This window comes from Rhea pennata, chromosome 19 (genome assembly GCF_028389875.1).
Source record: "Rhea pennata isolate bPtePen1 chromosome 19, bPtePen1.pri, whole genome shotgun sequence".
Lineage (NCBI taxonomy): Eukaryota > Metazoa > Chordata > Aves > Rheiformes > Rheidae > Rhea > Rhea pennata.
The window spans coordinates 11,548,542-11,565,081 of NC_084681.1; the positions used below are offsets into that span (position 1 = coordinate 11,548,542).

Sequence of the window (16,540 nt, forward strand, 5' to 3'; positions counted from 1 at the left end):
CAGCAGCAAGTTGTGCAACAGCCCTTTCCAACAAAGCCTGCACAGCTGGATGCTATTTCCTACTGGGCTTGCCAGTATGTTTCCTTTTTGCAACCCAACTAAATGAGAACAGGGATAACCTTTTGCAAGAGAGAAACTGGATAACAAATTACTGCCATCACAGTGGAGTCTAATGCATGCAGAAAGCCACTACAGCAGCAGAAAGGTGTCAAATTCAGGGAATCCAAAAAGCCTCTCCCAATGACACAAGAGGGAAAAGCAGACACCTCTTTTCAAGGCCACACTGTGAAGCAGGATAGCAGGAGACACCACAAAGGTGATGCTGTACTCTAAAATTTTGGGAAGGCTTACTGCTAAGCTTGCAAAACCCATGATTCAGGTCTTAGATAATGAAAAAAAAACTATGTAAAAGCTCATACATTTACAAAATATCGTATCTTGGCTTTTTATCCACTCGCCTTCAGGATTATGAGTCTTCAGAGGCTTGTTCTTTAACTAGAAATATCTATTTAGTGGAGATTGAATAGTCTTTCATAATCCTATGGCTTCAGGAGTTCAGGTTTTAGAAATCCCTATATCGACACTCAGGCAATGGCACTTCATTCCTCATAATTAAAACAGGGAAATTTTCTGGAATGACACAATCATGCTGATAAGATCAGAGCTCCCACCTCACTGATATCTTCAGTGTGTGCAAAAGATCCGCACTTTGACAAAGCAAAGTGCAGTGATGGCCCTGCAGAACCCCAGAAGGGTGGACTGAGAGCCAAGGCTGACACTCGAAGCCGAGGACCCGTAGCAGAAAACATCACCCTGATCTGAACAAGGGAAACAGAGGCGATCAAGAGTTTTCTATTGCAGGGATGTATGGTGGCAAAACAGTGCTGTTCTGTGCTCTCATCATCAGTCAATACTGTCTTCCAGGGGTTAAGCTGAAATCCTGCTGTGCTGGATGACTCAGAGAGAAACACAGCAGGGGATCACAGTGGTGAGGGGAGAAACACTGAGCAGTGATTCAGGTTCCCCCACCTCTTCCTTCTCAGAGATCAACAAATTTATCCTGCTTTGCCTTCAGCATCAATGGCACTCACACTGTGGGGGCAGACTGGGATGGGAACAAGAGATAGGAAAGGTGTGCTGCTGCAGAAGGGCCAGAAAACTGCCTCACATCAGAAAGGCTTCCTAGAGTTATCCCAGAGCAAGAAAATGGGGCAGGAGATGGAAATGTGAGTGACTGCCAGACCTACTACATCAGGGATCAGGAACAGACAGGAAAGTCCTTGGGTGATGTCCAGTACTGCACATTGTTTAGTGAGTGCTCCCTCTCCTGGACCATGGTCACACCATCCCAGAGAAAATCCAAGTGCTTTTGGCAAATTGAAAGTATCTCAGGCTAGACAGACTCCCAGAGCAGACCAGGAAACTCCTCTCAGCTCCAGACAGGCACAGGCCAATGCTGCATGTGGGAATTGCTCTCCTCCAAGAGTCTTTCCTCCTAAAAGCCCTTGTCATTCAGTGAAGATCCCATGCTTTAATATCCACAAGCTCTCTGTACCACTGAGACGTGGATGCCGCTCTTCCTGGAGAAAAGCTAATACTCTTCCTCAAGCACCTCCTATAGGGACCTAACAGCTGATGAGAAGTGCCAAGAAGAAATCTGGCCATTCAGGGTCATGCCAATACAGATCCAAGTCTGATCTGGAGGAACCAGCTATTGCCAAGTGCATTTTGTATTGTGCTAGCAGCTTCTGAAGGCCAGCAGGGAAAGTCTGTGTTGGCTTTCCATCAGCCTTCAGCTTCAGGGTCTCTCAAGCACAGAGGAGATTTAAAGGGGAAAAAAAGTGACTTCCTTCAAAGAGTAAAAAGATGGGGGATGTACCTAAGGGATGAACAGAAAAGGTTCCTACTGGGTAACTATGACTCAGAAACGGCATTTTCTGTATTCTAATAAGAGATGTCAAGTTGGAGGTAATTTATTCATGGCAAGCTGATGCAGTTGCTATGGAGAGTATAATAGAAAGAAAGTCTTTTTTTAATGCACAGTCTATTGAGGAAGAAAGCATTTGACGAAGAAGCAGAGATAAAACCTTGATATGAGGATAAAAGCAGAAAACGGAGATTGGGAACACGAAAAAAACCCAGCTGTCTGCAGTTATTTCTACCACAGCTGCGAAATACGGTGTCTGATCTCATTCTGTTCAGTTCTGATTAGCTTTCCTCCAGGTGGAGAAGCAGATTTTTTCCAGCACAGAGAATTTCCCATCCGCCAAACACCAATCCAGGAGGGAGTGGTGTCTCAGGAAACAAATCCACTGAAAGAGTCTCTTGGTTTCTGAGCAGGTGACACCACTTCCAGTGCTCCCGCTTTGCTATGCCAGTTATTCCAGCTCCAGTATGCTATATGAGCAGGTGGCTTGGGGTGACTTGCCAGTCTGACAGCCCCATGGGGATGACAGTAATACAAGATGGAGGAGGGAGTCAGTCCAGGATGACCTGCATGCCTAGGGCACCACAGCAGTAGATGGCAGGTACCTTCATGGCACTGGTATTTAAAATTCAGTCTGTGTTTTAGGTCAGCCAGTCACCAACCTCTTTGTACCTGCAGAAGAACATGCACACAATGTGGAGGGATCAACCTGTCTTTCCCTCTCCTACCTTCACAGCATTTCATCTCTCTTCAGCCTGACCAATGCCTTCTTCTACCAAGCACTGCTTTTTCTCCTCCCCTCCCCATCTGCTATGCTAAGATGACCACAAGGGCTGGCATCATCTGGCCCAGCTCAAGCCTCTCATGCAGGAGACCTCCAGGCTGCCCCAGTGTCCCTGGGTGGCTGTGTGGCACTAGTTTCCCTTTTGATTCATTAATCTTCCTGATGGCTCTGGATCTGTGTCCCCTCTAGCAGTCAGCTCTTCTGGACTGGGGCAACAGGAGCACCAAGGGCTCTAGGAGAGCTTGGAAGTACTGGATATGACATTAAGCTTTGTTGCTACTGCAAAATTGGCCTGGGCAAACCTGCACAGGCAGCACAGAATGTCACGCAGCAGCATGGAAAAGACATAACAGCAAGGTGCTCCACTCTTCCTCTCCCAAGGAAGTCTGCTCTATGGCACCTAGATCCACCCTCTTTCCCTCAACCACATCAAAAGAGGTGAGATTGACTCATGAGCAAACTTCAGCCCTGAGAAGGTGCTTTGAAGCAACCTGTAGGTCTCTTGGGTAACAATTTTGCTGTGCCATGGGGGTAATTTGCCTCCCGGTGCTGTTCCACACCCATTGACTGTCCTTGCTGTAAGTGGTAAGAATAGCTGATATTAAAACCCATGCACTTCATCAATGCTCAGCTCAATATAGTCACGTGATGAATGAAGATGCTCATTCATCTGAGCTGACTGAATGATCACCACCACTCACCCATAGCTGCAATAGACAAAATGTCAGGGGAATGTCTTGTCAGCCAAAGGTAGCCAGCCCTCTTAATTAGATTAGACATCTGCAGCGAGGATCATCCAAAAGGGGACAGACCCTATAATCCCTCCTGGCTGTAATAGGAAAAGAGTAACAGTCACAGCAGCCATTGGTATGATCAAACATCTGCTTGGCCTGAATTAGTGTCAGCACCATAGGTAACAGCTGTCAAAAGCGTGGGCTTAATACCCAGTGAGATGAGTATTAAGCTAGCAGAGCTAGAAGGGTTGGAGGCAGATACAGTTTTGCATGCTGGCAGAGGAATGGGTTTACTTCTTCAAGGGTAACTCCATTCATAGTTTGTAAAAGCTATTATCACATCCATTCCAAGCGAACCTGCTGAGCATGGCTATTCATTGTTGAGACAGGGCAGGGCACCAGTTATTAGCTTTTGCAGGATAGGCATGGACCAAATTAGTACCCACTGAATGAAATCTGGGTCCTTGCTATGAAAAAAACTGAGCAGGGCCAACCACCTCCATGGCCAGATTAGTCTGGCTCCTCAGAATCACATACATGAATTCTGATCAACCCAAAGATGTGGTGACCTCTTTACTCAGCCCCTTGTGTCACAGCAACTATTTCTGGGGACATCCAAATCAGCACCAAAAGCCAACGGTACACATTCCTACAGAGCACAAATCTTTGTATTTCAATAAACGTAAGGTATCTCATGCTGTATCTTCTGGACTTGCCTTACCTTTCCCTCAGCCAGCTGTCTCATGTAGCAGATGACCCCTCTAAGCAGTATTTGGGGGACTCTTGGCCTCAGATCATGGCACCAGACCTGTTTGCTGCAGAGCACATCTTTTATGCTTATCACTACAGTACTTTAGTAAAGGAGCCCATCATGACAAGGACAATATTTTGCAAGGTGTACACATGGAAACACAGAGATCTCCAACAGAGTCAGCTCTGCTGCCTCTGAAACTAGCAAGGTAGAGGCAGAGGCGGGAGCAGACGGTATCTGTGGTGATCACTAGTCCATGAAATGCTACCTGAGAGAAATGAAGAGTAACAAAAATGGTTTGAGCCTGGATCTCAGCTGTGCTAAACCTGTGCTAGTGGGCACTGCTGACTCCCCACAGTGGACACATGGTGATAAGGATGCACAGTGAGAGCTTTCCCTGGGCATAGCTGTACTGGGCGCTCCCCAAAGCCCCACTGACACTGCTACCATTTGAGTCACGCTCCTCAGAGTCAGCTGCAACTTCCTCTGATCAGCAAGAATAAAATCTTCTACAGTGACTTCTTCATTCATAAGCTTTCTGCTAGTGGTAGCATTGCTTGAAGTATTCAGTAAGGAGAGTGAATGCTGAGGGGGAACAGCTCCGACAAGTATCTTCAGGAGAAATTAAAACCCCAGGGATTTTATTATGGGCTGCACTTCAAATCCTTGCTGTGGAAGAGCAGCGCTTCCTAGGGAACAAAAGAAATACTGTGAAGGCAAAGGCATAGGGGTAGGCATTCAGGTGTCAAATGTGCTTGCAAGTGGAGAGGTAACAGATGACATTGCCTGCTCCCTGGAGCCCATCTGTCATTTATATGACAAAACGTCATATAAAGGCGGATTCTAAGTGAGACTGGAAGTCAGCCAGCACTTCCCCTTGGAAATGTCTGTCTCCAATAATGCTAATAAACCTTAATTGCTTGAGATACTGATTGGGATGTCCAAAACCTACTTCAAACTGCTTTTCCAAAAAGCTGTTTTATTTTCATTTCAGCCAGCACAGTTCAGCTGCAGGAAGGTGAGCATAGATACAGATATGCAACTCTGCTTGTGTTAAAGGAAGGTTCACTGTCACTTCACAGAGAGACCCTGCCCCAGTTCCAGGGGACCTATTTTTTCCTGGTTCTTTGTCTCAGTGCTCCCAGAGGTTCCCATGCTCTGCTGGAGAGCATTAGCTCTTCCAGCTCTTGGGACATGAGGGTGGGCAGGACTTTACCAGAGAGGATCCCTGTCTGCTGGAGAAAGTCCTGAGACCTCTCACCTCACAAGAGGGCATGAGCCCAGCTCCCAGGGCAGAGACATTTCCCTGCTGAGTACTTCTCTAGAATACCCAGGTTTCATCTGTCTAGCCCTCAGGAGTGGGAATAGCCTCATGCTGACCTTGGAGTGGACAGAGGGGAAGTAACTAGTTGCTGTCACGACTGATCTGAATCTCAGCAATAAGAGCCAGACATATTTCCTGCTTTGCCTTAGGTCATTTGTCTCTAAATGAAGCATCTCTCAAACAATAAATGATCCCTTCCAAAGCCATACATCTTCTTGCTGTTTAAAGTGCCAGACAGATCTGGTAAGCTTTCCCCAGCTTTTGGTAGTTTATAATGAGTGAGAGGTGATGTTTATCTGAAAATATTTTTTCTGAAGAAAGTCAGGGTTGTATCAGAAACTAAGACTTCTTTGCCTGCGGGATCATAACTCTGCCTTCAATCCAGGACTGTTTCAGCTTCAGTAGATCACAGCAAAGCTGTTGCAAGTTAGGCTTGAGGAAGCTGGAGATTAAAAGAAGTGGATGGCAGATGATGACATCTCTTGCAGAAGGAGTAGACCACAGGGTCACAGCCACTGAGACACTTTCCCTTATGTGGCCCTCAAACAGTGCCCTTATGATGGGCAATGGGACTTTGCCCGTCTTTCAAAGGCCTTGCCCTAACCAAAAAAAAAAAAAAAAAAAAAAAAAGAAAGAAAGAAAGAAAACAATAACAAAAAACAAAAAAGCAGCCAGAAGCAATCCGTTACCCCAGCAGGATGTACAAATCCTTCCCAAGCTACACAACATCTCAGATTGGTCAAAAATGGCTCTTCCTTCACACATTGCCCTCCTTGCTAGTAGGGGGCCTCATGGGAAGAAGGTCACCCCAAGAGAGCAACTCAAACCCATAGGGCAGCAAGACTCTCCTTCAGCCCAGTGCACCACAGGAAGCTGGGTGCAGAGCAGGTCATGGAAGCCTGCATAATACCTGGTCCAGATGTAGAGGTCAGTCCCACAGCAGGGGCACGTGCAGCATCAGCTCTGCTTCAGAGCAGGGACGTTGCCAAGTAACCACCCAAGCATCTTCCAACTGCCTCCGGCACTCCATTCTAACTGGTCGTCAGCTGACCAGGAAGGGGTGAAGGCCCTGGGAAAGCAGAGGCAGGAGGCCATCAGGGACTCATCTACTTCCTGGCTGCATCTTCCACACACTACCCAGCCTCTAGACTTGCAGGACAGCTCTTGGGCTGAATCAGGATAAAGACATCACTGGGAGGACCTGGGCTATCCAAGCCCTTTTGGTGGCTGGAGCAATGGCCACCATGGACAACGAGGACCTGTCAGCATATTTCTGCATGCACTACAAAAAGAATCTTCTGCCTTTGCTCACGTGAGGGAGCTCCTCCATCCTCCTCCGTCTTCCTTCAGGCTCTTCTGTCTCCTCCATCTCTCTCCTCCCCCACCATGGCAAATCCTCACTCCTTCTCTCCCCTTGTACTGTCCCTTCCCTTCCCCATCGATGTTCCTTCCCTCTAATACCCGCTCATCTCTCCCTGGGCTCTATCAGTGGGATCCCTGCTTTGTGGGGGACCACTCTGGGTGGAAGAGAGACATCACTAGGTTGAGCCTAAGGCAGATACAGTGGTATCTGACAGAGCAGAGGCATCCAACACCCTCCCAAGATGCAGGCAGCATCATGCCCAGTGTGTAACCTTAGGGAAACTTCTGTGGCAGGAAATTCAAACAGACAGAGGAAGAGTCTCTGTCTCCATCTATTCGCCTCCAGCAGAAGAAAAAACAAGCCAGATTGATTCAAAAAGCTCTGGATGCAGAGGAAGAGGTGAGAAAGATGAGAGGGTTTCTGACCATGAGTGGGATGACTTACAGCTTTGACCAGCATTTGATGCTGCTTTGGAAGGTAGCAGCATTCAGATGACTACCTCTCTTCTGAGCAGCCGTGTCATGTTCTCTCAACACTGCCAGGCCTTCAAGGTGAGGATGGAAGCCATAAACTGTCGGTGGAGTGATCTCAAAGCCAAGGAGGCTCAGCTAAAAGCTTACACACAGAAATTTGAGAAGTTCATACAGGTACAGCTGGCTCGGCTCGGCTCAGCTAACATAACCCTCTCCTTAACACTACCTCCTCCCCTTCCTTGAAGAAGGAAAAGCCTCAGTGCACCTTTATCTGTCCCAATCTCTCTTAAGCCTCAAAGCATGAGAAACAGGAATGGCAGCACACAGGGCCCAGGACACACTCAGTGCTTTGCACTGGAAGTTTGGAAAGTCTTGAGAGGGCCTGCCTGGGAGAGTGTTCATTCTAAAACACTGTGATCCCCTGAGGGTCTCAGGCATCCCCCATAAGGATCTGACCCTGTTTGCATGGTTAACACTGAGGCATCCTTCCGGGACAGATACCAGCAACTCTGAAAACCACTGGGTGCCATCCCAGATGTCTGTCCCCAAGACTGAAGGGTCAGTGCTGGAGGGATGACCCTGTCAAGGAGGACATGAATCTGTTCCCAGCCCTGTTCTCTCCTCTGTGTCTGTATCACCTCATAGTGCATGGAGCAACCCACCTCCATCTTCCTCTGCCTTCCTTTTCCCATACCTGGGTGCCTGGGTGGAATTCAATGCATGTATGTGTATGTTTGTCTGTGAGTTTGCATGCTGATGGGAGGGGGGAACATCACCAGGAAAACGATGAGAAGAGAATCCGAGCTCTAAAGAAAGCAAGTAAGGAAAGAGAGATGAAGATGCAGAGGGAGAAGGAGCTTTTGAGGGCTAGGAGGGAACTGGAAGCCCTGAAAAGTAAACACCAGAAAATCTACAATGCCCTGCAGAAGTACTCCATCTTCAACAAGTACCTGGAGGATGTGGTGAAAGTCTCAGAGGTGAGTTTTGATGTGAGATACAGATCATGGCCTCAGGAAGGGGCTCGCATGGGCTTTAGACATAGAGGATGAGGGTAATCATAGTGCTTGGTTAAACCCAGAGATCTCAGGTGGGTTGGGAAAAGGGTGCCTGCAACCAGACAGAAACAAAGGGACCAGAATCAAGGGAGGTAAAGTATTGAAAAAACTATATGAAAAATATGTTAGAAGAGAAAAGAGCACAGAACTGAGGTGAATGGGATCCCCTTTGCATCGTTGTTTCATGTCACATTGATGGTGAGGGAGAAGTGAAATACAGCTGTGGAATGGGAACCCTGACAGACATCTGAAAAACTGTCCCCTGTGCAAAGATGCCTGGGCATTGCTCTGAGCATCATTCATACTCCTGCTGCCTTACTTAGCCCATTCCTGTGTTCAGGTGACTCAGCACTGACAGTTGCAGTAGTGCTTATGGTACATGCTGTGTCAGAACACTGCTCTGCTGGCAATAGGGCATGACATCTCCCCATGCTTATGGCAGTGACAGCCTTGGGATCAGTGAAATGGGCTGGCATAAAGATACTTGGAATGTGGCAATGCTCACAGACCAGCCAGGGTGATAGTCTCCCATCAAAAAGAAGATTTTCCCTTGGTGGGGAGGTGTACTTCATCATGGCAGGGTGGTCAACAGTGTGAGACTTTACCATCACGGTAGAAGGAGTGCAGGATGAATGTTAACTCTAGAAGGCCTGTGCTGTAGTTTGAGGAGATCCGGGAAGTCATCGGGCGCCACAAGACGCTGGTGAGAATGCACGAGGACCTGCTGCAGTCAGCACAGGCACGCATGGAAATGATTGAGAAAGCCAAAGTGCTCCTGGCCCAGTACACTGAAGAGAAAGAAGACAAGATCCTGCAGTATAACAATGAATTGGCGCAGCTCCAAACACGTTTTGACCAGGCTCACAGTGAGGTCCTCATCTGGGTGAGGAAATATGGAAGGGCAAGGGGATATCACCATGACCTGGCTGCCAAGACCAGCTGATGGCTTGCCCCTAAGCTCCTGGGGCATGGCAAGGCCCAGTTACAGCCCTTGTAATTGGAGAAAATACCTGAGTTTGTCCCTGTAAGTGATTCCAAGATGAAGAATGACAGATGAGGTCTGGAGCAGGTGATGTCAGGAGTTAAAACCAAGTCCTCCTAAGGCCACAATGACCTTTCACTCTTTGCTTGCACTTACACTGAATTCAGCCAACAGAGACAAGCTAACCAAGGTTTAGGGAGGTCCACCTCAACACAAATCCCAAGCACACTCCACCACATACCACTGGATTTATCTAGCCTAGTCACATTCATTTCCATTTACCATTCCTTGCAGCAGCATCCTCATAGTGGGGCTTCAGTGTGTCACATGTTGCAGTCTCCACCATTCAATTGCTCAAACCTCCAAGTGAAACTGGTTTTGTTAATTATTATAATTACTCATTTTCTTACTCTGCGCAACATCTGCCCATGTGGGCTCATCCTTTCTCTGCCATCCTTACCCTGTCCAAACAAACACAGTCATGCAGTAGACAGCACCCAGTCTATAGACATAGAATCATAGAATTGGTAAGGCTGGAAGGGACCTCTGGAGATCATCTAGTCCAACCCTCATAATGAGGCATATAACTCCATAACTCCTGTTCAGTGTTTAGAAATGTCCTTAGATCTATGCTCAAGGATATTTCAGAACAAAGGACCACAGAGGAGAAGAGATCAGATCTCCAGCCCTTTCCAAATGTCAGCCTATCCATATTTCTGTCCACTCCATACTTGCAAGATGGATTTTAGCTCTGCTTTCTCTCTGAGTGGCCTCTAATGAAGACTCAGAGTTACTACTTCTTTGGATTTGTTTGTTTTAACTCCGATTTGATCCAGTCTGCTCCCTTTCATTGCTATATCTCTTCAGATTCTCCCAGCCTTTCTGGAGAAGCCTCCCTCTTGAAGCAGGCATCATACCTTTCATTGTTCCAGTCCAGCTCTGCTAGCCTCTGTTCACTTTGTGCCACTCTGAGAGTGTCTTGCCAAATTCTCTTTTTGAATACATCAAGCTCTAGGATATGAATCTTATCAGGCAGAGGAGGAAAGCAGCTGGTCTGGATGGGTGGCAGGAGGATGCTCTGCTCCTGGGCATACAAATGAGGTTGTCAGGAAGATATTGCCAGAGTGAGGACTACAGGACCTGGCAGAGGGATGGGGAGACTCCTGGGGAAAACACCATCCATAATGGTTTCCTGGAGCTGCTTCCACCATGCCAAACTGAGCCACCTCCAGCTCAGTGCTGAAGTAGCATCTTCATTGTGCCATGTTCACATGTTGCATATCTTCTCTCCTCTCAGGAGTCTCACTGGGCCCACATCCAGAACACGGCTGCCGAGAAAACCCTTATGCTCGGCACCATTAAGATGGCCACCCTCAACCTCTTCCAATGTGTGAGCAAGCAGCTGAAAGAGAGCCTGAATGTGCCAGTGGAGGACACTCACAGACAGCTGGACATGGTACAAACACGGTCCCCTTCTTCCTGCTCAGTAAAGGGATCACTGATGAGCCTCAGTTGCCCAAAGGGAGGGGAGGTTCCAGAGAAATCAAGGTGTCCAGAAGGCCCTTCCCTTTTGTGTGGAATCTCTAGGGCAGAGGGAATGGGGACATCATGAATGCTTAGCTTGTCCAGGGACACAGACCAGGGTGTGGGTCCTTGTAGAGGCACAAGAAGTGGGAGCCAAGCAGGCTGGGGCAGAACCTGAAAATCAATCTATGGTCAAGGTTTGTCTCCATTCACCCATGCCGTGAACTCAGACTCACCCACAATAGCCCATTCCAGCAGCAAAGATAGTGCAAACCAAGTGTCTTATCCTCTTTTCATTGGGTGAAATTTGCCATGAGGGGCCAGCAAGTTCTCTACCTCCTGCTCCTGTCCCTACAGTAAGAGATATTCTACATTTGTCTGAGCTTTAACATCTCTCTTGCACACCCTAGATTCAACAGTTTATCCAAGACCTCACAGACATCTGTATGGAGGTGAAAAGGAAGGACCATCTTAGCCGCCAGCAAGCAGCTACACTTTGAGGAGTTTTAAGAGGTGTTTCAACTTGACCTGCTCAGTAGGGTAGTAAGGGCAAGAGAAGGAGAGAGGACTCTAAAGGTGTTATAGACTCCAGCACAGGTTATGTTAGTGAAGTTTCATACTATTAAAAATAACAATATATTTAAGATATTTCTTCATTTACTGGGAGATTTGGACTCATCAGGTCAGCTCCATCTCACAGCTTTGGTCCAGAGGACCATGGTGGTATGCATTCTCTAGCAAACGGGATTTTGCCTGGGGGGAGACAGCATGCCAGTAAAGCATGCAAAGTGGCAAGGGCAGGCTGGGACAGCATCTCAGGTGGAAATTAGTCCTAGTTTTCACACTTAGGCCTCTCATCCAGTGTAAGCTCAGAGATATTGCATAGGGACATCACAGCAGAGTCAGAGACTCTGCTTCAGAGAGCTTCAGAGATTTCCCATCAGCACATCTGTGAATTCTTATTTGCTTGTCCCTGAGGCTTTCTCTGCAGAGCCGTACCTTATATACCAAAACTCATACCCCTCCTAGCTATTAGGAAAAGTGTAGAAAGTAGATATAGATGAAGGATGAACTAACCTAGGCTACTACATTAGGCATTTAGCTATTGATAATGAGTGTTAATTTTTGATGAATACAGCACAACAGAACTAAAAAATGACACTGAGGATATACTACAGAGTTCAGTCCAGGCTCAGAATCTTTTGAGGAGGACCTTCTAATGGATCAAGCATTATAGATTGATCCATAATGAGTTTATAGATTTTGCAGCTTATAGATTTTGCAGCCAAGAGATTACTGCTGATATGCTCTTGCTCCCTCCTATTCAGTAGTTACTCCTGTGTTGAGTCCAGTGAAGTGGATTTGGTTAATGTATCTTCCAGAGAAGTTCAAGTCCAGCTGATGCATATTTAAAATGCCTAAGATTTACTCAGACATCTGACCACTTCATCTGAGAGTGAGGAAGACACAGACTGACTCCCTCAAAAGCAATGCTTTCATAAGCTATAAGGAAAAAAAGGTACACCTCAGAGCTGCAGGTAGGTTGCATATTTGGAAACCAAAGGAAGAATGAGTTCAGGACTGGAATGCTTGACACGGAGTCTGTACAGAAACTGCTCCCTCTACATCTTTGCTGTTGCTTTCTTTGCAAACTTGAATTCATAAAAATAAACTCAATTAGAAAAACAGTATCTTATGTCAGACCTTAGCAAGATCTCATCCTGAAAGCTCAAGACTCTTGAACTCAGGTCCTTTTTATGTCTTTGAAGCTTAGTGAGTTACCATCCATCACCAGAAAATGACCTTGTGCATGTCCTCAGGATGATGCTATTGCAGAAGAAAACATAACAGTGAAAGCCTCCATTTGAGAGACAAGGGCAGCAATTGCTTATCTGTTACTGTATATGGAAGGGGAGATCATTTCTTTTTAAAACCTTGACATAGTAATACAGTGTGGGCCAAGACATGCCCTGTGTTTTTTTCTGAATAGCTCCCCAGAGTAGTGGGAGTTGACTGGCAGTTTGCATTTGAGCTGGCAAGAAAAAGTAAAAGTAGTTATAATCGCATTCATCCACCATATGCCTACACTTTCATGATTATATTATGAATATAATGTATGAATATTATCCCTCTGAAAAAGGGATAATAATTGTCAGAAAGGAGCAAGAGTGAGTTGCTCCTCAAGGGAAGCAGCCAAGGTGACAGCAAGGGAAGAAGGCAGTGTCCTCATCAACAGGACTCAGTCCCATGGTACAGGAGCAAGAACAGGAGTGCGGATCCCTGACGGTGAGCAGGTTTGGCTGAAGTCCAATAATTTCCACACTAGTTTGTAGCGATGAGGTAGATCTGAGATGAAGCCAAAACGTCAAGTCAGCAAGGCAAGAATCAGCAAGGTACAAGGCTGGGCACAGGCTTACCTGCAAGGCAATGCCAAAGGCCTGAGCATAAATGCAGGCTCCTGACAGCTTTTCCTCACACAACTCCATCTCACACCTTCCCTGTTTTGTCAGCAATCTGACCCTAGGTTACACCGCTGTGCTGTACCAGCGCTGGCCTTAACCACAAGCAACCCGAGCCTTTGGAGGGGAGAAGAAGTTACAGAGCCCATGGGTGCAGAGAGGGTGCTGGCATTAGTATTGCCTTGCAGTGGGCTGGGAGGTTGAGGGTGCTGACATTTGCAAAGAGCCGTATTACTTCTCAGACTAGGAGCTCAGATTAATGTCCTATATAAGCGATTAAGTAACCACTACTGTGGTCTGGACCCTGCTGTGATGGGTGTACTTACACAGTCCTTGCTTCAAGGAACCCAGGGTGAAGGAGAAAAGAGAAGCCCAATCTGGGAGCAGAAGCAGTGTAGAAGCCCAGCATCATCTAGTAGGTGAATGACAGAGATTGGATTACTGGCCATCTAGAAGCAAAGGGTGTTTAGAAGCCACATGAGTAAAGAGAGGACCATGGCTTAGGAACAGGAACTGAGGGTTGTAGGGTTTTAGGTTGTAGCATTACTCAGTGAAACGATAAGATTGGAGAAGAGACGGGGTAAGGGTAAATGGGAGCTTTCCTGTCTTTGGTTAAGACCCTGAAAAGGGGCTATGGGTCTGCAACAGCTCTTTGCATGGAAAGGACTTCCTTCAAACAGGGGCAGATCCTTCCCATTGCCATGCTAAGGCCTCCTTCCTCAGCGAGTAGAAACATTCAGCCTAGTCGTGCTCTCCAGCAACTCTGGAACTGCAGTGGTGGCCTTGAGAGGCAGGCAATGCAGAAAATTCAAGGCACTGATAATTGATTTCTCAATGAGAAGCAAATATATACCATTCAGTTTAGATGGAGTGATTCACCGCTCAGTCCCAGGGCCAGGCCTCATAAGAAGAATGGAAATCCACTCTCCTGGCAATTTCCTCAGAGACAGCAGCTTGCCACATGTGGGCTGGATCTGAGAGCCTTTGCCCCACAGAAAATAATGCTTCCACCACTCGTGCTGGCCTAGATCAAGGCCTTTGTGTTGCTGCTCTGTGAGAGGAAGCACATAGAAGCAAACGGAAGAGAAAAAACAAGCAGGAGTGTGTCTCACTGAGTCCTTCAGAGATCTCAGGGTAAATGTGTTGTAGAGGAATTAGTGAGAATACTGAGACCTACTGCCTGCCCTGGAAAAGTCAGCTCATGATTCATCCAAGCACAGATGAAGTCGGGCATTTGTGTCCTTGCATCTCATCTCAGCAGTGATGTATCCAAAGGGACCATTTATGTCCATCCCAGGAGATGACACAGCTGCCCCTTCTCTTTCTAGCTCCAGCTTCCCCCTTGCCCATTTTGAGGAGCCAGAAGAGGCTCTGACCAGATTGTGAAGCACAGATTGTGCCCTGGAGAGCTGCATGCTGTCTAAATTACCTGGGTTCCTCACCTCTTCTCATGGGACTAAGAGCCCCTAAAGATGCCTCTTCAAGAAGCCTTGGCAAGAGATGGTGCCTATGAGGCGAGGGGGAAAGGAGTGTACCCAAAATGTGCATTGACCCTGTCACGACTGAGGTGAAGGGATCCTTGACTGGGCTTGTCTGCAAAACCAACCAATGAGCTATGGAGTGTGGGGGACAGGCACTGGCTGCTCCATGCAATAAAACTCATTTCATTCACCCTCCGTCCTTCTCCTGGAGAGTTTGAAAGGAAGGAAATCATCTTCTCTAACTTAAGCCAAAGCCACCCACCTGAGGCATTCCAAGCCGAACAGAAAGACAAATTCCACTCTCATCACTGGTGAGAGGCTAGAGGATGCCAAGCTGGACTGCACTGGTCCTGAAGCCCTGCTTCACAGAGGGGACCATCAGGGTTAGCAGGGTTTCCTGCCCATCCACCATGTTTCTCCTTCTCTTGCATGCTGGAGCCATCCTCCTGGCACGAGGACCTCAGCACCAGGAAAGGAGATGGCAGGACCCACTCCCCAAGCACAGGATGCTAAACATCACAAAGGCGAAGTTCCCAGTGTTTTCTGCCAGCCCATCCTCCTTCTTGGGCTGCGTGAAGCAAAAGCAATGTGACCAAAGACTAAAATTACTTAATTAAAGTTCTGTGACATTCTGTATAATAAACAGGGTTTTTTTTGTGTGTTAACAGCCTGCCTTTTCCTTATGGAATTGCAGGGCTCGGGTTGTAGGGCTTTTTGTTCACTTTTGATTTTGTTTGCAATTTTTTTCCCCTTTGGCACAGAAAAGAGATGATTAAAGTATTGGATAAACCTACGGTCTGTTTTGCTTCTTTTTGATGGAAAATTCCCAGCACACTGAAATGTTGTTATTGGTGTAATCTGGACTCTGTCAACATTTCTTTTGGAGAAGCCTGCTATTTTGTCAGTGTGGGCAGGAGCTGGCAATGCTCGTACTCTCTGCTCTGCGAGTTGCCCCATCGAGTCGCTCTGCCCCAGCACTGATGGTGGGATTTCTGCTGGAGTCAGCTTGTGCTTGTGCGTGCCTGTTGCCAGTGTGCAGGCCAGAGTGATGGGACTTGCCATGTGTTCACACGTGTGTTCTAATACAGAGCACAGCTGTACAGAGAGGCACAGCTCAACTCCAGATCCCCTATGATGTTTTCACCTGAAGACCTGCTACCTCCCTGCCTTAAATACTCTGCAAACAGATGGATACAACCTTGTGCTAGCAACAACCTCTCTCTTCAGCAGCGACTTGGGAAGGCATTGACGGCTTGTTAACCCCATAATTAGCAATTACTTGGGCTTGGCATGCCAAGCACTATGGGGTGCCAGATGGCAAAGGCATGAATGCTATTAAACCTGAATTAGAGTATTATTTCTGCACATACACATTCCAGCTGCTTGATCCAGGAGAGGATGTGGGTGCCAGAGCTGCCTGCTCCCCTCTCAGTCATTGCTGGCATAAAATCGTATGTGGCATGTGTTCATGATTGCAAGCGTCTCCGGTCCTACACATCAGCAGAGACTCGGGTACAGCACAGAGTCCATCATGCCTCTCTGCTCCTGTTCTGCCCATTTCCCACCACCATATCTTCCCCAGCATGCCCACCAGGAGCTGCCAGGAGCTGCACTGAGAGTTTTTCTCAGACATTGTTTACTCACTTGTCCCAAACACACATGACACTGAATCCCATGAGATCC

At 47.2% G+C, this 16,540-nt stretch overlaps 1 protein-coding gene across 1 annotated transcript; it reads left to right on the forward strand.

Moving 5' to 3' along the window:
* Positions 1-4,452: 4,452 nt before the first annotated feature.
* CCDC42 (coiled-coil domain containing 42) lies at positions 4,453-15,637 on the forward strand. The gene is made up of 8 exons (XM_062592117.1): positions 4,453-4,580; positions 6,677-6,832; positions 7,177-7,282; positions 7,426-7,530; positions 8,136-8,333; positions 9,073-9,294; positions 10,691-10,849; positions 11,328-15,637. The coding sequence occupies exons 1-8, from the start codon at positions 4,453-4,455 to the stop codon at positions 11,415-11,417; spliced, it is 1,164 nt and encodes a 387-aa protein (XP_062448101.1). The 3' UTR covers positions 11,418-15,637.
* Positions 15,638-16,540: the final 903 nt, after the last annotated feature.

Bases quoted from the DNA above. Each gene is read 5' to 3' on its own strand.
- CCDC42 (XM_062592117.1), top strand. From the start codon at position 4,453: ATGAAATGCTACCTGAGAGAAATGAAGAGTAACAAAAATGGTTTGAGC. The intron at 6,833-7,176 runs GTGAGGGAGCTC...CTTCTGTGGCAG, and splicing joins AATCTTCTGCCTTTGCTCAC to GAAATTCAAACAGACAGAGG. The intron at 7,283-7,425 runs GTGAGAAAGATG...CAACACTGCCAG, and splicing joins CTCTGGATGCAGAGGAAGAG to GCCTTCAAGGTGAGGATGGA.